The following is a 20392-nucleotide window of genomic DNA, read 5'->3' as shown; positions in this document are numbered from 1 at the left end:
AGTAGGAGACTGTGTCCTGAGGAATTGAATTGTTAATTCCTTCAGAGCCCTTCCTCCACCCTTACCAAGGACCTGTCCCAGCTCCAACCTGTGATGAAGGTAACCGGTCCTTGGAATTGCCCCCCTCCCCCAAGGAGCTATCAAGTTGTCAATTGATGTGTCCCGGGCTGCACCCTTCTTCCCTTCCCCCTTCAGCCCACCTGATTCCCACCTCTTGGCAGTCCCACTGGGCATTCCTGGGTTCTAGTCATGTTTGCAGGAAGGAGAAAGATAAGGAGAGCAGGAGAGCAAAGGAAGGCTAGGACATATAAAGTCTGTTACCCCTTTTTACATAAACCCTTCTTCATATGCTTGCCCCGTCGTGCTTCTCTAATGTTCAAACTTCAACATGTGAGGAAGCAGAACTCATTACTGGTGATATCAATAGACTTCTCCCAGGAGGAGAAGGGGGTCATAGCTGGTATCCTGGTATCCCCACAATCAAGGTGTTTGTCATAGGTTTCCTTTGTTCTCTGGCCTCTCCCTCTTTTCTTTCTCCTGTGTATGTAACTAGGCCCAGGAATGCTCCGATGGACAGCCAAAAGGTGGGAGCCAGGTGGGCTGAAGGGGGAAGGGGCGGATGGAGCAGCCCTGGACACATTAATTAACTTTATAGCTCCCTGTAGGGAGGGGCAATTCCTGGGACAGGTTACCTTAGCAACAGGTTGGAGGGAGCAGGTTATCTTGATTGGGGGCATTCCAATCCCTCAGGGGGTAGTCTCCAACTTCCCGACTCCCTGTAATTGGCCTCCTTCATCAGAGCTGACTCCATTTACCTATCTATACCCCTGCCTGTCTAATTCTGGCTTCATTAGCATGTGTGAGGCACTGGGCACAATCCTCAACACCACATAAAAATAAATAAAGGCACTGTGTCCTTGTACAGTTAGAATAGTGAAATTTATGTCATTTTTCTGTTCACTCACAAGGCTTCATGAGAACGTTCTCTTCATGAGAACAGTTAAAGTAAGCATTGTATCTTGCTTGAGAAAGGATTTTAGAAAAAGAAACAATTTTTAATAATCGTTTTTATCAAGATAATCCTCAAAGATGTGGATCACACTCTGCACACTGAAAGCAAGGCAGATGATGTCCGTGGGTGTTCAGGTGTTTACCCGTCCACTCGGGTGCCTGTTTGGGGACGTGGGGTGAAGATGATCAAGAGTTGAGAGCATTCATATGTTCCTCCAAAACAAGTGGTTCTTAGACAATGCACTTGCAAAGGAATACAGACGTCTGGACGCTCCTTACTTAAGTGGTTAGTTCATTTAATTAAAAGGAATCAATTAATGCTGAGCGCAGTGGTGCACGCCTACAATCCCAGCTACTGGGTAAACTCAGATTGAAATGGGGGGCCAACCTGGGCGACTTGGTGAGACCCTGTCTCGAAATTAAAAAAAAAAGTCTTGGGGGTAGCCCGGTGCTGGAGCGCTCCTGGGAAAAGCAATCAACCCTCACTTTTCAAGCTAACCGTTGTGCTCTATTCCCACAAAACGCTGGGGTGCACCTATTTGTAAGTCCCTGGAAATAAAAGGGCCGTCACCGGTTCACCGGGCGCCGCCCTTGGGACAGGTCCCAGGCCGCCTCGCCGTGGAGGGCAGCGCTGAGGCCGCCAGGCCGGTCTCCAGCTTGACTCCGGTCACCGGCCCGAGCCGGAGGGAGCCTTCTCCGTGGAGGGCCGACCGGCGACCAGACGGCCTAGCCGTGGGCTTCGGGGTCGTCTCACCGCCCGGTCCACAACCCTGTTCCCGTCTCCAAAATTCCTTTCGCCATGTTCAGATGGCATATTCACGGGTTCCCGGAAATTAGGGCGGGGTATCTTTAGGGGCCATTAGTTTGCACGTCACAGTAACGGGCACGTTTTTAGATGGGCGGATTCCCTACAAGGCGACCGGGTCCCGCCAGCGGCCGCACCCCTCCCCCTCCCCCTACCGGCTTCCGGCTCCCAGCTCCCAGCTCCCGGCTCGGAGTTCTCTCAGCGAAAAAAAACAAAGCCGCAGCAGGATGCCCGGATGTAAGCGCCCGCGCATGCGCACCTAGGTGGCAAGAGCGCGAGGCGGTGGGCGGAGCGAGGCGGCTGGGTGTCGGTTGGAACGCAGGAGAGCCACGCCCATCGCTCAACGTTTTTGCGCATGCTCCGGGCGCCAGCTTCTAGTACTTTCGCTGCGTCTGCGAACTTCCCCCCTCAGTTGGCGTCCGGACGTCGGAGGTGAAGGTTGAAGTCTTAGGAATTCCAAAAGACTTACGAAAACCACACTCTGCGTCCTGAGTTTGGAGAGGGAGGCGTCCGTTGGGCCTTTCTGTCCGTCCTGCTAGGTGTTGACGGCCAGCGGTGAGTTTCCTGCCGACGGGGCGGAGGCTGCGCTTCTGGGCGCGGGTGCCTGGGGACCGGACGGGTCCGGCGACCGGGTGGGGGCGGGAAGGCCGCGGTACTTTTGGGGCAGAGTCGTTGGTGTCGAGCTGCCGCTCGGCCCGCGCCCCCGGGGACCTGACCTTTGGTTCTTCCTTCCCCTGTGTCGCAGAGGCCGTGAGCTTGCGGAGGCGCGCGCTGCACTGAAGGAACCCTGGCCGCAGGCGCCATGTCCAACTACGTGAACGACATGTGGCCTGGCTCGCCGCAGAAGGACTCCCCCGCGACCTCGCGGTCGGGCCGCTCCAGCCGCCTGTCGTCGCGGTCGCGGAGCCGCTCCTCGTCCGGGAGCTCCCGGTCTGATACGCGCCGATCCAGCCCCGCGTCCTCTAGGAGCCGCAGCCGGCCCCGCAGGCGCAGCGGGTCGCGCTCTCGCTCCCGGAGGCGCCATCAGCGCAAGTACCGGCGCTACTCTCGGTCCTACTCGCGGAGCCGCTCGCGCTCCCGCGGCCGCCGGTACCGGGAGAGGCGCTACGGGCCGCCGCGGAGGTCTCACCGCTCGCCTTCGCCCTACCGGTCGCGGAGCAGGTCGCGCTCCCGGGGAAGGTCGTGTTACAGAAGGTCGTACTACTCCATCACGCGGGGGCGGCGCTACTACGGCTTCGGCCGCACCGTTTACCCCGAGGAGCACAGCAGGTGGCGGGAGAGATCCCGGACCCGGTCGCGCAGCAGGACCCCTTTTCGTTTAACTGAAAAAGGTGGGGCATTTGGGTTCAGAGCGCAGCGAACTTCCTCTTTTTTGCATGGGTGGAGACGTGAGTAGGCGAGGCAGCCAAAAAAGGTGTTTTTGTTTGGTGGTGGTGCTGGGGATTGGCCCCAGGGCCCTGGGCACAAGAGGCAAGCACTCTACCAACTGAGCCATGTCCCCAGCCCCTAGGGAGCCAACGTTGTGTCGTTTAAATTATTTGTTAGAGGGAAAACTGTAGCTGGTCATTAGTTGAAGTTATGGGTATCTAGCATTTAAATTGACTAGATTTTTTCTCTTTGAACTGTGACGTTAATAGTTCAAAGCGAGGAAACCCTTTCCCTTGTGGTTGATTGTTATTAGTATAGTTCTTTTTTTTCTGGTACTAGGAATTGAGTTCAGGGGCACTGGACCCCTGAGCCACACCCCCAGCCCAATTTTGTATTCCATTTAGAGACAGGGTCCCACTGAGTTGCTTAGCGCCTTGCTGTTGTGCTGAGGCTGACTTTGACCCCGGGATCCTACCTCAGCTTCCCCAGCCGCTGGGATTTCTTCAATGTTACAAGTGTGGGCCTGGCATCTATACGTTTTTTTTAAATGTTAACTTCTTAGTTGTTGACCTTAAGGTTCCAAATTAGCTGTTGGGAATAAAAATGTCAAAACACCTTTTGTTAATTGTATTGATGAACAAAATAGTATTGAGCCTGTCTTAATGAGTGACTTGATATCCTAGATAGAACTACAAAATTAGGTAGAAATACTTAAGTTGGAACTGTTGTGACATTGTAACATCAATTATTGGTAAATAGTAAAAGACTGCTAATGTTCAGAAATAAAATACAAATTATGGTTTTTGATCTGGAAAAATGAAGTGTTGGGTAATTCAGGAATGCTTTTGATACCAAATGAGGTAAAGAATTTTGCTTCTCAAGGAAAACAAGCTTGTTTTGTGGGTCTTAGTTTTTGGGGGGAGACTGCTACAGGATTAACAAATGTCTTGTTATTTATTTATTTAAAAAAGATCGAATGGAGCTGTTAGAAATAGCAAAAGCCAATGCAGCAAAAGCTTTGGGAACAACCAACTTTGACCTGCCAGCTAGTCTGAGAACTGTTCTCTCAGCTAAAGAAACAAGCCATGGAGCAGATGTACCAAGTAATGGTGTAAAGTCTGAGGTAAGTATTCTAAGTACCAGAAGATCTTTCTTTTTAAAGCTGCTTACTGCCAGAAAGATCTGAAAAGCCATTTTATTTATTTATTCTGGGCTACACTTCTTGGGAAGTTTAGCTATGTAAAATTTGCCAATATCAAAATAGATCCATGATGCTAGACAGTATCAACACTCATGAAATTGGAAGATAATGAATTTTATTCTGAATATATTGTTACTGGTACTTTGGAGATTTCTGACTGAGTAGTTTTCCCTACTCAGTCTTTATAGACGAGTGCCTTTATTTTTCTCCTGTAGCTTTCATTTGCAGGATTATGTTCCCACATATCTGTGCTCAACATACAGTATAGTTTATCTGCTTTATTTCTGTCTTATAGAAATCATGAATGTGGTCTCCAGACAATGATGAAGAAAATCTGTTGGTAATTGATACATGGGCTAAAAACATCAGAGGTTTAACTAAAGTTTATGTTCACACACTAAAAGCTTAGTTTTGTGTTGGTAGTTCCATATGCATGCTAGAATTTGTGACAGGTTCCATTTGCATAAGGTATTAAAGACAGTTTTTAAGTTAAGCAAAGGTACACTTTATAATGGTGGGGCATCTGTGGTATAGATGTCCCGTTCATAATATATGCAATATATTCCAGATGTTTTGAGAGATTGCAGAAGAGGAGTCCTGCTTCACTTGCAGATAAGTTTATTATAATTCTCCAGAAATATGCAGGAAGTGTGTTGGCAAATTACTGTACTTCTAAGTTAAATGTGAAAATCTAAAGTTTAAAATTGATAAATGATATAAGGTAGAAATTGATAAAATAAATCTATCATTGGGATCCAGGTGTGGTTTTGTTCAGTGTTAGTAGACAAGTAAGGTCTTAGTTGAGTCATGTATTGATTAGGTACCCAACTGGCAAATGTCTTTAGTTCCTTGAAACTAGTTATTTCTGGTATGTCTTTACATTTAAAAGTTACTTGGATTTGTGGTAGGGAAAGAAAATATTGTTGGCAAAATGTGCCTTTTAATCTTCTGCTGAATATTTGAGTTTGCTAAGTGGAAAGTTTTATCTTGTTTAGGCTGTTAACTATATGGTGTTAGATTCAACTTGATTTGTGTGTCCATTACAAAATTTGTAATATACAACTAGGCTTTTTATACAGTTATTTAAAAAACCAAGGATGGGTTTTTTTGAAATGTCTTTCTCTTACTTGTCTAGCTGTCGGAAAGGTTAACAGAAGATGGAACTAAAAATCCCAGTGAAAAATCTTCCCAGCCGAAAAACATAGCTTTTAGCTCTAATGTAAGTATATTAATGCATTAGCTATCCAAAAATTCGGTTTAGAAAATTATTTGAAATAATGTAGACATTTATCATTTCTTTTAATCTTTGACTTAAGCCCTGCTAAGCTTAAGCCTCTTTGTAAACACAATCTATACCACTTTACAAGTGGGCATTATATGGGTACCTACCAATATCTTAACATGTACTTGGTTTCAGTATTTTTCTTTTTGAGTATTTCTCTCCTTTAATTTTTGAAATAATTTTATTTTTAAAATTCTAAGTTGATGGACCTTTATTAACTTATATGTGATGCTGAGAATCCAACCCAGTGCCTCACATGCTGGGCAAGCACTCTACCACTGAGCCACAACCCCCAGCCCGATTTTATTTTTTTAAAGGCTTTAAAAGCAAATCTCAAAAAAACTGATGCTTGTGTAGGCCTGTCTCCCCAACCCCCATAGTTTCTTGGCTTTACAGTTTAAACCAAGTTACAAATTAGGTCCATGCTTTGTATTTGGTTAATAATGTCTAATAGAATTATTTAATGTGTAAAATGTGGAAGCTGGACTGGGGTATATAGATCATTTGGTACTTGCCTTGCATGCATAAAGCCCTGGATTTGATCCCCAGCACCACACCCACAAAATGTGGGTAGAAGCTGACTTAATTTATTGTCTTACAGAATTCTGTAGCAAAACCAGTACAGAAGATAGCTAAAACTGCTGCTGAAGAGACCTCTTCAGGATCACCAAAAATAGATAAGAAAAAAAGTCCGTATGGACTATGGATACCTGTCTAAAAGAAGAAAACTAATGACTAAGGTTGCCTAAGTTGCACTTTATTTAAATTCCAAGTTTGTTTTTAGCATTACTCCACCCTTTGAGTAATTTAATAGTGGTATTTGTTAATTAAATCAATAAGAAAAGATACATATACTTCCTAGTTAAAAACATTAACGTTTTATGTTTCTCTTTAAGATATGAAAGCACAAATGGACCAGAGTTTACATACAGGTGGGAGTCTTTGTAAATACCTGTAAATATTGTATAATATTAGTTGGTTATACAGAAATTTGAAATTTGTAAGACAAATTTGTAAGACAAACACAGTGATTGAACTGTGTTTGTTTTTGTATATTTGTTAATAAATTACTTATTTTTATTGTCTTGTCTTTATTTTGTATTAATTCCTTAAGTCTTAAATGAAAGGGGGGGAGTATCTTTAAAATCATCCTTGCTCATCAAGTCCATAAATTGACAATATATTGGGTTCATATGGGCCTCTTGTTGAGTTTGAGGAAAAGTGGAAGGAACCTCAAGTCTCCCTCAAAGCCTCTGAATTTTAACTGTATTCCCAATTCATGTAAATACATTCATTAAGGTTTGAGAAGCTGATATAAATTTTATGAAATGTGTAGTATACTATTGAGTTTCAGGGCAGGAAACTAAGTACAGTTGGCATTATTTGTGCATTTAAGAGGCCAAGTCATTTTAGAATTCCCCCCACCTTTTTGGTGCTGGAGATTGAACCCAAGGGCACTTTACTAACTGAGCGACATGCCTTCCCCCCAATCTGTCCCCCAATTTTGAGAAGGTCCAAGTTGTGGGAGTCTGTCTTTAACTCCTGCCTCAGCCTCCATAGTTAATGGGATTGTAGTCATGTGCTGTTCTGAACAAGCTGATTTTATGTGACCTTTGCAATAGTGACATAACATTTAAATTGAGTTTAAGATGCCAGGTTCAAACTGCTTAAGCAAGGGCAAGGAAGCATGTTGTGCTGGAACCTAGGCAAAAAGTAGAAATCCTTTTTAGAATTGGGTGTCATTGAAAAAAATTTATAAACATTTGTTCCCTTGGACCATACTATGTCTTGGTGTGTTTTCCCTTAATTTTTAGCATAGGAACAGGCATAACGAAGAGTGACAGTAAATGGTGCAAAAAAGACGTGTTCAAAAAGGAAATACTTTGACGTGGATTCTCATGCCAAGCAATTTTTCTAATTTTGGGGTTTTAATGCAACTCTGAAGCTACATGAAGGTAGTATAGACCTTGTAAATTAGGGGTTCAGTCCTGCAAGATTACCTGCTCCCTTCTGGTGCTAATTGCAAGTGTTCCTCAGGTTCATTAATCCTGGTTTGATTATTCACCTACAAAGGTTCACCAAGTGTGGGGTGGGGTTGTGTGGCTGGAAACTTGGTGACTTAGAAAGGATACAAATGATGAGATTCAGGGAGTGAAGTCCAGAAGGGAGCATCTCTGGTGCTTTGGGATGTGTCACCTTCTTGGCACAGGGATGTTTAACCCAAACCCCAGTCTCTGAATATGGTAGGGGTTTTATGGAGGTTTTATTACCAATTAGTGATTGAATCATTAGCCATGGGGTGATTAACTGACCCCATCCCTTCCCAGAGGTGGGGAGGTAAGGCGGAACCCTGTAATTAATCATTTGGTTCCTTTGGCAACCAACCCTCCAAGCCACTAATTAGCATAAGCATGGTATAGTTAAAGGGGACTTATTGTAAATTAACATCACTTAACCTTTATCAGGAAAGGTTTTAGGAACTGCCAAGAAAGGGATGAAGATCAAATGTTTCTAGTATCACACTCAGGCTGTGCTGTCCATTATTTGCACTTTCCAATAAATTATGTATTTAAAAATTCAGTTACTTTATTAGCCAATTCTGAATCAGTGGCCAGGTAAAGTGCAGGTAATAGAATATTTATCAGTTGGTGTGGTGACACACACCTGTAATTCCAGAAACCCCAGGGCCTGAGGTAGCTGGCAAGCCAGTTGGGGCAATTTAAGGAGCTACCATCTGCTGGGAGCCATTAGCCAAGTAGGTATGACAATTTCCTTGCCAGCGTACCCCATGTTGCTGACATGTTGCAGCGACATTGAATGTAGGTGACCTTGCTCAAGGACCAAGGCAGATTAGGGTGTTCCCGGTTTTAAGATAATCGTGTTTAGGGCGTTCCCAGTTTAGGTTCCAGGTTTAAGGTTTAAGATTATTCCTCCTGGGAATAGGGCGTATCCTGCTGCCTGAGTTCCCCTTGAGTTCTCACAGGATTCAGACAGTATATTTTGGAGATAGAAGCCCAGTGGAGGTGAATTTGGGCAGAGAACGTGAATTTGGGCAGAGAACGTGGATTTCCCCAGAACGTGATTGTAGACGGCTGGTGTGAGTTCGGGAATAAAGAGTTGCTGTTTGAATCTACAAGCTGTGTGGTGGCTCGTGATTGTGTGCCCAGCCAGACTGCGGCAACCATCCAAAAAAGCGGGTGATAATGGTAGTGCCCCTGGTTTCAATCCACAATATATATATTTTTTCTAATATTTATTTTTTTAGTTCTTGGCGGACACATCTTTGTATGTGGTGCTGAGGATCGAACCCAGGCTTCACGCATGCCAGGCGAGCGCGCTACCGCTTGAGCCACATCCCCAGCCCCGATCCACAATATTTTGACCAAATGTTTTAACTTCCTTTCTTCCAAGGATATTTGCCTTTTGGAAGATGGTAATTTTTTATAGGGCCATTAGAGGATGTCTTCTTTTCCCTGTTGGCTTCTATGAGAGAAGGATGTGTACTGTGGGATAGGCAGCACCTGTAATTGTGATTGCTTCCAAGAGAGAAGAGGACACAGGTGAATTTCCAGAAGCCATTGTTGGCTTCCTTGCATTATCTACTATCAATTTAGCATCCTACCTCAAGCTTTTGTCCAGATATATGACAAATTCAGCACAACAATGACTTGCCTATTTATAATATAATTTCTAAGCCCAGCATGTTTCACCTTAAGCACAGATAACTTTTCTGTCTGGTGCAATGGTGCACATCTGTAATCCAAGTGACTGGCAGCTGAGGCAGAAGCATTGCAAGTTCAAGGTCTGCTTCAGCAACTTAGTGAGACCCCAAGCAACTTAGCCAAGACCCTGTCTCAAAAAATATAAAGGGCTTGGGGATGTCACTCAGTGGTTAAGTGCTCTTAGGTTCAATCCCCAGTGCCCTGCCAAAAAAATCCCCAAACTTCTAATACAAGTGAATATAAGAAATACATAAGCATGTGTGCACGCCTTTAATCCCAGTGGCTTCGGATGCTGAGACAGGAGATTCACGAGTTCAAAGCCAGCCTCAGCTATTTCCAGTCATTTTGGTCTTGTTTTTCAATTCTGTAATAGACACAAAAACACATTTTAAAATATTTTTTGGTCTGAAGATTGAAAGCAATATCTCTTAGTAGAAAAATACTTAAAAAATGTTCATTGATTTTTCTTGAATTTAATTTTAATTTACAAGTTAACAGTACTGTCAGATGATATGAAGTTTGGGAATAGCCCAGATTCACATGAAATATAAGGCAGAACAATTATAGTGCACCAAAAACAAACAAAAAACCCCCACAAAAAACAAAAACCGGAGACTGTACAGCACAAATAGATACTAATGTCTTTGAGGGTAGGTGGACATAGAATATTGATTTTTTTTTTTTTTTCTGTGATAAAATACAATGAAGTCTTTTCAGGAAGAAGGTGTCAGGGGAAAAAAAAAAAAAAAAGGTCGGGCTGGGCATACAGCTCAGTGGCTAACAGCCCTAGTTTGATCCCTAGCACCACAAAAGAAAATAAAAGTGAGAAAAACATTCTGTACTTCTAAATATCCTTGAGCCCAGCAAACAGCCCTTGGGGCCTATTTAACTCTTAGCCTTTCTATTTCTTCCCCTCCAGCTTTACCCCAGGCGCTATCAATTACACCAAACAAAGGAAGTCACCTCCTATATTTCAAAAATGTCTTTAGTATAGGGAAAATTTAATGGATTCTAAAGTAACCCTCCCTAGATTGTTACTTCTATTACCTTCTTTTTTATCGCCCTTAGTTCTCTGCCCCTCCCCTTAGTTCTTTATGCAAAATAAAATGTATTCCTAGTAACCCTAATCCTATCACCTCTCTAAATGTAGCATACCAGGTACACAGTTCCACACTTCTTATTTCTCAGTGTATTTTTGAGATCTTTCTAAATATATGGAGAACTACTCCATTTGCCACATGGTGTTTCATTGTAGCATAATCTGACAGTTGTTTGTTTTCAATTTTTTTGCTATTGCCAAAAAACAAAAACCTGAAATGAATAACGTCATAGGTAAGTCATCGCATACCTATGCAATTTTATCTGCAGGATGAATTCCCAGAAGAGCCATAGCTGAATCCAAGAGTAATTGTTTTGTTACTTATTGCCAAATTGATATTTTGTGATATTGTCTTCTAACTCTCAAGGGGTTGGACCAATTTTCAGTTTTACCACCAACGTATATATTTCTCAGTGGTTTTGAACTTATAGGTTTTTGTTTTCCCCTACTGTGTTGGGAATCCAATCCAGGACTTCACACATGCAAGGCAAGTGCCCTCCACAGAGCTACACATTTTGCCACATCATCTTCCAGAACCAAAATTTAAAAACATCTCTCAAGATTCTGATGGGAGTAACATATTTATAAACTCACTTTGGCGATTTTTTTTTGTGATAGTCTTCTAACTCGAAAAGATTATCCTTCATTTATTGAGATTTAACTTTGCCTACTTAGAATTATTTTATGTTACTGTTAGATATTTTTTTCATTTGGGAGATCACATTTTCATTTCTACATGTAATTAGCAGTTGTCAGGAAACAATAATTTTCATACATTTCACCTTATTGCTTCATCTTAACTTTAGCAATGTTATTAATTATACTCCATTGGGCATGTTAAGAGAACAAGACTGGACGGGCCCCAACAGTCAAAAAAAACTTAAAAGACTTGGGCTGGGGATGTGGCTCAAGCGGTAACGCGCACGCCTGGCATGCGCGGGGCGCTGGGTTCGATCCTCAGCACCATATTAAAATAAATAAATAAAGATGTTGTGTCTACCGAAAACAAACAAAAATTCTCTTTTTCTCTCTCTCTCAAAAACTTAAGACTATGGAAGGGACTTTAAAACAAGTATCAATCATGTCTCTACTGAGACAAGGCAGTCAGGAAGAACTTGATGTTCTAGGGAACAGCACGTACGCTAGGAGATTTCCTACCAAGACCTCTGAGCCCTACCTTTCTATCCTTCCTCTTCTGAGGACTTTCCAATCCTTTTTTCCCCTGCGTCACTTCCTGCCCTCGTCTCTGCAGCCTTCTGCGGCTGCGCAGAACCTTGACCAATTTTAACAACTCGCTGTTAAAAGGGGCCGGGATTGGTCCCAAGTTCCTGAGGCCGCCCGGAAGGGGCGTGGCCTGTAGACAGGGCTTAGGAGGGCTGTCCGGAGGCTGACGGAAGTGCTCAGTGTTGTTGCCGGAAATAGGAAAAATAAGGCTGTAATGGCGGCTGCGGCTGAAGTCGAACAGGTAAGTGCTGTCGGCCTTACTTGGGAGGGTTTTGTTGGTGAGTTTCGGTGAGAGGTAGGGGTGAGTGATGGAGGCGGAGCCCTGGGCGTCGGGCCAGGAAGGCGCAGACTCCGCGGGGTCTGTCGCCAGTGGGGTCGTGGCCGGGCTGACGACTCGCCGGGACTTGGCCTGGAACCGAGCCCGGCTTGAAGCGGGATTCCTCACAGCAGGTGCCGGTGGACCGCGCTGAGGAGGGGCTCCGCACAGCGGCGGAGGAGCTGGCCGCCCAGAAGCGCGAACAGAGGCTGCGCAAATTCCGGGAGCTGCATCTGAAGCGAGTGAGTAGCCCGGGGCCCCTTTCCGACCTGCCCCCGTCCGGCCCCGCACTCGTTAGACCGCGGAGCTGGATCTTCCTCGTGGCGGCTCCTGACCCTAAAGCGCGTCGAGATCAGATCGCTCGCTCCCCGTCCCGCCCACTGGATTTAACTTGCCTGGGCTGAGTTGGGGAGCCTGGTACTCGTGGCCTCCCTGCTCTGTGGCTCTAACAAGCGCTGCATTTTACTTAAGGAAATATGTAGTTAGAAATTGGAAGAAACCTGTGTCGTGTCATTAGGAGCTTTTTAATATGACTAACAATCAACAAACCGCTGAAACTCTGTAGTGTGGTGGTTCAGCTAGATGAAGGCCTCTTCTGAAGTAGAGAACCAACCTTATTTATTTATTTATTTAAGGACAAAACCTTATAACCAGAAATTATACTGCAGTAAATGCAGTTTTGAGGTAGGAATAAAGTGCCTTGGGAGTGCAGAGGAGAGATTAGTGTAGCTTTAGGGGCTCCAGTGAGGTGACACTAAACCACTGTTTGAAAGAATAGGACATCGGACAAGTAAAGGGGATGGAGGAAGAGACACTCAGTGGAGGCAGCACATGCAAAGGAGGAGAATTCATATTAGGGATAAGAGTCCAGCAAACAGCTGGCTACAGTTGGAACTGGGAAAGGAAAAAATCCCCTGACTTTGATCTTGGAGTGGCCTGCCTGACAGCTAGGCCATGTTTCCACAAAACCTCGGCATCACTCCAGATATTGTAGTGAGACAAAATCAAGAAGACTGTTTAGGTCATAAAAGTGACCAAACACCACTCACTGTATTACCATACATATATATACTATATATACATACATTACCATATATATATATATATATATACACACACTATAGTCTTACTCTGTTCCTCCTGTCTCCTATCTAAAAATTGAAGCTACTTCATCCTAGAATGCCCCTGCCTTTGACAATGCCCAAATCAAAGCCTTGAATTTGAACTGTAGTCATCTGATACAAACTCATATTTTGTAACTGTCTCTTTTAACATTTTCTTACTGAAAAGTTCCCCTTGGTTTGTGCTCTCCTTCAATGCAACAAATGCAACTTTGTTTGATGGCAAACCAGAGGGCATTGCCAGAGCTAAGAGTGTATGAGGGGTGGAAATTGAGACCAGTGTCTCTCTTGGCACTTGTTCTATTTTGGTGGTGTTGGGGATTGAACCCAGGGCCTTGTGTACACTAGGCAAGTGTCCTACTACTCAACTGCACTGCCAGTCCCAGGAGTATCTCTCTCTGTCCAGAAAAGTTGATTTGATAAACACATAAACATGCTTAAGTATTTACTTTGGATTGATTAATGAAAGCTTATCTGGAATCTATAGGAAATACGGCTTTCTGGACTACCTGCCACCATCCCGTGACCTAAGAAACATCCAACTTCAGTTTTGTCTAAGAAAATGTACTTATTTTGTTTTATGCGTTTATTTTTGTTTTAAAAATCGATTCTTCACTAGTACTTCAAATGGGAAGTTCCTTTTATTGCTTTCAATGTAAATAAACTTTTAAAATGTTTCAAAAGTAGGGGAGTCTTAGAAATGATTAGGATATTAAGAGAGGTATTAAAGTTCTTAAGCCCCAAATTAAGTCTTTTTCTTTGAACTGATCAGAATTTCGAGGTTTAAAAGTAGACTATTTTCCAGTGCTCCTGTGGTATAGGTCTCCCACTTTGTAAAACCTTGTTCTGATCCAACTTAAGGGACCACAGGGCTAAACAGGGGCAAATCTGATATTAACTTCTAGGCTCTGGAATGGAAAACCAGTGCAGCCCGATGCATTTTTCTTGATGATATGCCTCACTAGGCTGCTGTTCCCTTGCTTAAGATCATTTGGTGGCTGTTGTGGTTTGGATTTGAAAATGTCACCCAAAGAGCTCATTTGTTAGGCAATATAGCAATACTCTGAGGTAAGAAGATTGGGTTATAAAAGCTGTGACCTCATCAGTGGATTAATCATTTGATGGGTTAATCATTTGAATGGACTGCAGAGTGGTAAGTATAGGGGGCGGATATACCCTTAGAGGATTTGTCTTGTCTCTAGCTTCTTTCTCTCGCCTTCCTGAGTGCCGTGAACTGAGCAGATTTCCTCCTTCACACCCTTCTGCCCCTTTCCTTGGGCCCAGAGCCCTGGAGTGACTGCCATGGACTGACCCTCAGAAATTGAGCCCCAAGTAAACTTCCTCTCTTGAGTCGTTCTTGTCAGGTCTTTTGGTCACAGCAACAAAAAGCTGACTAACGTGTAATGGCTGACTGTTGCACCTGGGGTAGAAAGGGAGTGTCAACGTGTCTTTCCTGAATTTCCTCAAAAAAGGCAAGATCTATTTGGATTTCTTTTCATATATATTTTTTAAGATTAGTTGTAGATGGACAAAATACCTTTATTTTATTTATATTTTTGTGGTGCTAAGGATTGAACCCAGTGCCTCTACCGCTGAGCTACAACTTTAGTGCCTTCTTTTCGTATTTCTGATAAACTTTTTTTATGGTTTTAGAATGAAGCTCGTAAATTGAATCACCAGGAAGTTGTGGAAGAAGATAAAAGACTTAAGTTGCCTGCAAACTGGGAAGCCAAAAAGGCTCGTTTAGAATGGGAACTGCAGGAAGAAGAAAAGAAAAAGGTCAGAAACTACTCCGCTGTCTTCATGAGCTCCGTCTTCCATCATTCTCTTGCATTGAGACAGGAACATGGTCATTGATAGTCTGGCTCCGCAGCCAATGTTTTGGAATTGAAAGCTTAGCTCTGCTCTTCTGTGGCTGCCACACTTTGGGCGAGTTATTTAACCTTGAGTTAATTATAAATTAAATGAGTTAACGTATGCAAAACGTTCAAGATAGGGTCTGATACCTGTTTAAACACTAAAAGGTATCATATGCTCCCTTATATACCACATCAAATTCCTAGATTTCTTTCATATAGCAATCATTTTTAAAAAAGTATTGCTTAATGTCTTTTTTCTGTTGGTCATCTGTGGACGCCCTTTTTTTTTTTTTTTTTCTTTTTTTTGGGTACTGGGAATTGAACCCAGGATCCTTTAGCCACTGAGCCATATTCCCAGCCCTTTTTTTATATCGTATTTAGAGAGAGGGCCTTGCTGAGTTGCTTAGGGCCTCACTAATTGCTGAGGCTGGCTTTGAGCTCATGATCTTCCTGCCTCAGCCTCCCATCCTGCTGGGATTCAGGCATATGCCACTGTGTCCATCTTGTGGACACCTTTCCACACTGAGGGACAGGAACTTCCTTCCTAGCTTAATGTCTTTATTCAAACTTTGCTGATTTAGATTAAGTAATTGCTTGAATTATAATTGAGGGAACCAGTTTGTTCTTCTTTTTAGGAGTGTGCAGCAAGAGGGGAAGACTATGAGAAGGTGAAGTTGCTGGAGATAAGTGCAGAAGATGCAGAAAGGTGGGAGAGGAAAAAGAAAAGGAAAAATCCTGACCTGGGATTTTCAGGTAAAATTGACCTTTCCTGAATAAGCCTGTCAGACAGCATTGGCCTCAGCCTTCTGCTTTACTGAGTGGAGGCTCGAGCTTCCTCCCTCCGTGGAATGTTTGCTGAGAGGCCTAAACCCTAGGGAAAGGCACATGCATCTTAGAGGATGGAGCTAAAAAAGGCTCTGCGCCTTCAGCCTGGTTCTTCTTTGTGGTGTCTATACCGGCATATTCCGGATAAGGGACCATGGATTAGTGTCTGTGCACATGTTACTTAATGACAATTTGATTTTTTTCTGAATAGTAACGGCCGAACAAGGACACATGTCATCTCTGATTCTCATTTCATTTTTAGATTATGCTGCTGCCCAGTTACGCCAATATCATCGGTTGACAAAGCAAATCAAACCTGACATGGAAACCTATGAGCGACTGAGGGAAAAACAGTAAGTCCATAGGTTTTATGATGTTGTTTTCTCATCTTGGGGGCTGCGTGTATTTATGTGGTTATATGTGCACACACCTACACATACAAGGGTGTAAATACTGGCACACTTTATGCTGAGCTGTGGGTTATTAGCAGCTCCTAGGAATGTTTTTTTCAGCACTATTTATGATTCAGTTGATAGCAGTTAAGCCTCGTCAACCACACCGCCCCCCCCCCCCCCAACACACACACACTGTGGCTAGAACCCAGGCGAGCCGTACCACTAAGCTGCGTCCCTATTCTTTTTTTTGGAGACAGGAGTTCACTAAGTTGCCGAGGCTGGCCTTGAACTTGCAATCCTGCCTCTGCCTTCCCAGTCTCTGAGGTTGTGGTATGTGCCACCCACACTCACATGGCCTGGCTGTTGTTCACTTTGTTGCAGTTAAACTAACCACTTGTTTCTCTTTCAAGCTGGCATTCTGAGTGTTGATAGCTAAGACCCAGATTAGCACAGGTAGATACTATTTATGAGGCAGAAAGCTTTAGTGCTGGGGTGGGTGAATTTTTTTTTTTTTTTTTTTTGGTTTGAAGGATTAAACCCAGGGGCTCTGTACTACTGAGCTATATCCTCAACCATTTTTATTTTGAGTCAGGATTTCACTAAGTTGCTCAGAGTCTCAGTAAGTTTCTGAGGCTAGCCTCAAATTTGCGATCCTCCTGCTTCAGCCTCCTGAGTCTCTGGAGTTACAAATATGAGTTACCATACCCCAGGTGGGGTGTTTTTTTTTTTTTTGTTGTTGTTGTTTTTGTTTTTTTAAATAAAGGACCAGATAGTAGATATTTGGAGCTTTTCGGGCCATGTGGTCTCGTTCATAGCTGCTCACCTGTGCAAGTGCAGTGTGAAAGCAGCCATAGAGATCCGTGAATGACTGAATGTGTCCCAGTAGAACTGTTTTCAAAAACATGTGATGACTGTAGCTTGAAGGCTACTGCTTTAGTGGAAAGAGATCTAGAGTTCAGAGCTCTAATCCCAACTCTGCAGCCTTTGATGAGCCCTTTCATGCGGGGCCATTGCCTTGTGCATCTGAAGGATGAAGGTGTTGGAGTAGGTGATTTCTTAGGTCCTTTCTAATTCTGTATCTTTTTTTTTTTTAAATTTAAAAGTAGAATGCCACAGTAAGTGTATGTATATATCTTGTCACACCGAGAGATCGTGAGTGGTAATTTAGTTCGAAATTTGAAAGTGAAAATCTGTGGTGTTGTTTTAAGTCCATTTTGCTGTCTTTTCAGTGGAGAAGAGTTTTTCCCGACGTCCAACAGCCTCCTTCATGGGACACACGTGCCTTCCACAGAGGAGATTGACAGGATGGTCATGGACCTGGAGAAACAGTGAGTCCTCAGAGCAGCCTGCCTATTTGCTGCTGAATGACAGGGTGGGCTTGGCGTGTGTCTCAGGCCGTTGTGCTTCGAGAGAGTTAAATAGGCAGAAACGACACTTGCTCTTGTCTGGCCTCGGATCCTCAGTGGTTTTGAGGATGGGCAGCCATGTGGATTCAGTCCCCAGGATCCGGAATAGAGATGCGCATGTTGATGGAATCTGACCATCATGTGTCGGCTCTCCATCACTGGGACAAAAAATTGAGACAAGTTACAAGGAGGAAAGGTTTATTTTGGCTCAGGTTTCCGAAGTTTTAGTCCACGGTTGCTGGCCTGTTGCTCTGGGTTGTGGCAGCTGGTGATGATGGAGGCCCACATGATGATGGAGGCCCACATGATGCAGGAGCCTCTTCACCTCATGGGGGAGGCAGCGAGGTGCGAGTGAGAAGGAAAGGGCTGGGATCTTGGTGTCCCTTTAAGGGCACACCAAGTGACCTGACTTTTCCAGCTAAGCCCCCTGCTTGTGAGAGATTCCACCTCCTCCCAGAAGCACTGTAGGCGAGTGCCAGGCTTTCCCTACGAGGGGCTTCGGGGACGTTCCAGGCCTACCCTACAGCAGTTAGAGTCAGAGGAGGAAGAGCTAAAGAAAATGATTTCAATGTAACACCCACTGCACTATATGTTGGAAGAAACGAGAGCGTCCTGTGAGTGTGCCGCAGTTCTATTTGTTTCTTTTACTTTGTTTTTGAATATTTTTAGCTGTAGTTGGACACAGTACCTTTATTTATTTATTTCTGTGTGCTGCTGAGGATCAAACCCAGGGCCTCGTATGTGTGAGGCAAGTGCTCTACCGTGGAGCCCAGCCTGGCCCAATTTCCTGTTTTTTTTTTTTTTTTTTTTTTAATACGGGGGATTGAATCCAGCGGTGCGTAGCCACTTACCTGTGTTTCTTAACACTGATAAAAATGAATACCAGGTAGAGCAGAGTACGTTTTAACTTTAGGAACTGTATATGTAAAGTGTTATTGTTGTGTCTGGCACATAGCAATGCACCGGGTTAACCGGGGTCATTGTTACTAACATAAATAATATTATAATAATTACCTTATTTTAAGTCATAAGGTATTTGTTCAGTTCCTAACCCTGGGTCATTGCTCATTTAGACGGAGTCTAAGGAGGAGTTTGTATTAATGAATTTCATGGTTCCTACCTGAGGTTGTGCTGCTGGTTAGCAATTTCAGCTTAAAGTTGGTGGAGACTGACCCGCTCCTGACTGGTGCCCTGGGCACTGAGCGCCCTGGGCACTGAGCGCCCTGGGCACTGAGCGCCCTGGGCACTGAGCGCCCTGGGCACTGAGCGCCCTGGGCACTGAGCGCCCTGGGCACTGAGCGCTGGTTCTGCTCTTCACTGTCTGCCTGTGGGGGCGGGCAGCAGAGCCCCTCCCGTGAATGTGCCTGCCTTTCGTTACTCAGATCAAAACAGAAGGTGGTTTTGAACTTTAAAAATGTTTTTTTTCCCAGAATTGAAAAACGAGACAAATATAGCCGGAGACGTCCCTACAACGATGACGCGGACATCGACTACATCAACGAGAGGAACGCCAAGTTCAACAAGAAGGCCGAGCGGTTCTATGGGAAGTACACGGCCGAGACCAAGCAGAACCTGGAAAGAGGGACGGCTGTCTGATCCCTTCAGGAACTGCATTGGACGGTGGAGGGCGGAGTGAGAAATGGAAAGTCTCTTCCCAGCTGTCCCAGTAAACCAGAGCTCAGCCTCCGCCTCCCCACTCAGCCTCTGCCTCCCCACTCAGCATTCCACAATAAACGTCTTTCTTCCCCGTGCACTTCCACGTAGACTTCACGTTTTTGTGCTTGGATCTGAGATGTATTTCTTGTAGTGAAGTTGTTTTGTAAAAATCTACTTTGTATAAATCCTAATTATATTATTTTTCTATGTATCTTAAACGTGTATGATGGATGGTCTAATCTTTGAAGGATTTTGAGCTCGATGCTGGCAGCGCCCAGGTGCCGTCCGTGGTGTGAATATCATGGTGGATTTGACAGGATCTAGAGCTGGGCTGTGGGGCCACTGGGGCTGAGAACTCTGAAGCCGAGGACAGTGCAGGTGGCAGTCAGCTCGGGAGGGCTGGTGCGGCCCACCCAGGGCTGCCCAGGACCAAGTGCAGGGACAGCGCTGTCCTCCTGCGAGTGTCAACCATGTGTAGTTAGTTCCCTTTTAAAAGAATAATTAACTGCTGTGGAATAGAATTCCTCCTTTATCATGTAAAACAAATACCTGCCTACGTGCACTAGGGTGTGTGGTAACACACGTGCACTCCCTCCCACAAACGCCGGCCACTTCTGTTAGTAGCGGGCACTTCAGAGTTTAGAAAGGAGGGCGTCGCCCAGGGCGGAGTGCTTGCTGAGGCCTGCAGGTCCCGGAGGCTCAGAGGGAAAGGGGAGCTGTGCGTCCAAACGCCTGGGCCGGGCCAGCACCCGCTCTGGGCCAGTCTTGCCCATCGTGCCTTCTGTGGAAGCTTCTCTGGAGCTCCCCTGTCGTTTTAAGGTGGTCCCAGATGCGTCAGTGGGAGCTTTGCAGCATGTGTCCCTGAAAGAACTGGCAGCACAGCAACCACTCCATCTTCACCCGAGCCAGACAGTGTTGTTTGTATGTTGATCACAACACTAAATTGCTAATGAGGATATTCTGAATTCAGTCCGAAACAAATCTTTATCAATGCTTCGGCTTTAGAGTTCAAAGTCGGTTTCACACTCAAGGCCCTTGCGAGCCCCTCCCTGCTCAATTGTGCATTTGCTGCCTGGGGTCTTCTTTCTCCGCCGACGGCAGG

General features: G+C 44.5%; 2 protein-coding genes across 3 annotated transcripts; both read left to right on the top strand.

Moving 5' to 3' along the window:
* Positions 1-2210: 2210 nt before the first annotated feature.
* Positions 2211-6752, top strand: Rsrp1 (arginine and serine rich protein 1). Its single transcript, XM_027937718.3, has 5 exons — positions 2211-2371; positions 2562-3147; positions 4156-4307; positions 5521-5604; positions 6269-6752. Exons 2-5 carry the CDS (start codon positions 2619-2621, stop codon positions 6383-6385), a joined length of 882 nt encoding a protein of 293 aa, XP_027793519.2. The 5' UTR covers positions 2211-2371; positions 2562-2618; the 3' UTR covers positions 6386-6752.
* Positions 6753-11843: 5091 nt separating this feature from the next.
* Syf2 (SYF2 pre-mRNA splicing factor) lies at positions 11844-19508 on the top strand. 2 transcript variants are annotated; one of them, XM_027937719.3, is made up of 7 exons: positions 11844-11953; positions 12160-12270; positions 14803-14928; positions 15644-15761; positions 16096-16186; positions 17458-17556; positions 19065-19508. In XM_027937719.3, exons 1-7 carry the CDS (start codon positions 11927-11929, stop codon positions 19228-19230), a joined length of 738 nt encoding a protein of 245 aa, XP_027793520.2. In that variant the 5' UTR covers positions 11844-11926; the 3' UTR covers positions 19231-19508. The 2 variants fall into 2 exon arrangements, with proteins under 2 accessions (XP_027793520.2, XP_027793521.2); XM_027937720.3 differs by having other exon boundaries at positions 11861-11953; positions 12163-12270.
* The last annotated feature ends 884 nt before the right edge of the window (positions 19509-20392 follow it).

The sequence above is a fragment of the Marmota flaviventris genome, chromosome 10, assembly GCF_047511675.1.
Source record: "Marmota flaviventris isolate mMarFla1 chromosome 10, mMarFla1.hap1, whole genome shotgun sequence".
In the NCBI taxonomy this organism is placed as follows: Eukaryota; Metazoa; Chordata; class Mammalia; order Rodentia; family Sciuridae; genus Marmota; species Marmota flaviventris.
This window is presented reverse-complemented; position numbering and strand designations above follow the sequence as displayed.

Coding starts and splice junctions, on each gene's coding strand:
- Rsrp1 (XM_027937718.3), top strand. CDS start 2,619: ATGTCCAACTACGTGAACGACATGTGGCCTGGCTCGCCGCAGAAGGAC. Junction 3,148..4,155: donor TTTTCGTTTAACTGAAAAAG/GTGGGGCATTTG, acceptor TATTTAAAAAAG/ATCGAATGGAGCTGTTAGAA. Junction 4,308..5,520: donor GTAATGGTGTAAAGTCTGAG/GTAAGTATTCTA, acceptor TTACTTGTCTAG/CTGTCGGAAAGGTTAACAGA.
- Syf2 (XM_027937719.3), top strand. CDS start 11,927: ATGGCGGCTGCGGCTGAAGTCGAACAG. Junction 11,954..12,159: donor CTGCGGCTGAAGTCGAACAG/GTAAGTGCTGTC, acceptor GATTCCTCACAG/CAGGTGCCGGTGGACCGCGC. Junction 17,557..19,064: donor GTCATGGACCTGGAGAAACA/GTGAGTCCTCAG, acceptor TTTTTTTCCCAG/AATTGAAAAACGAGACAAAT.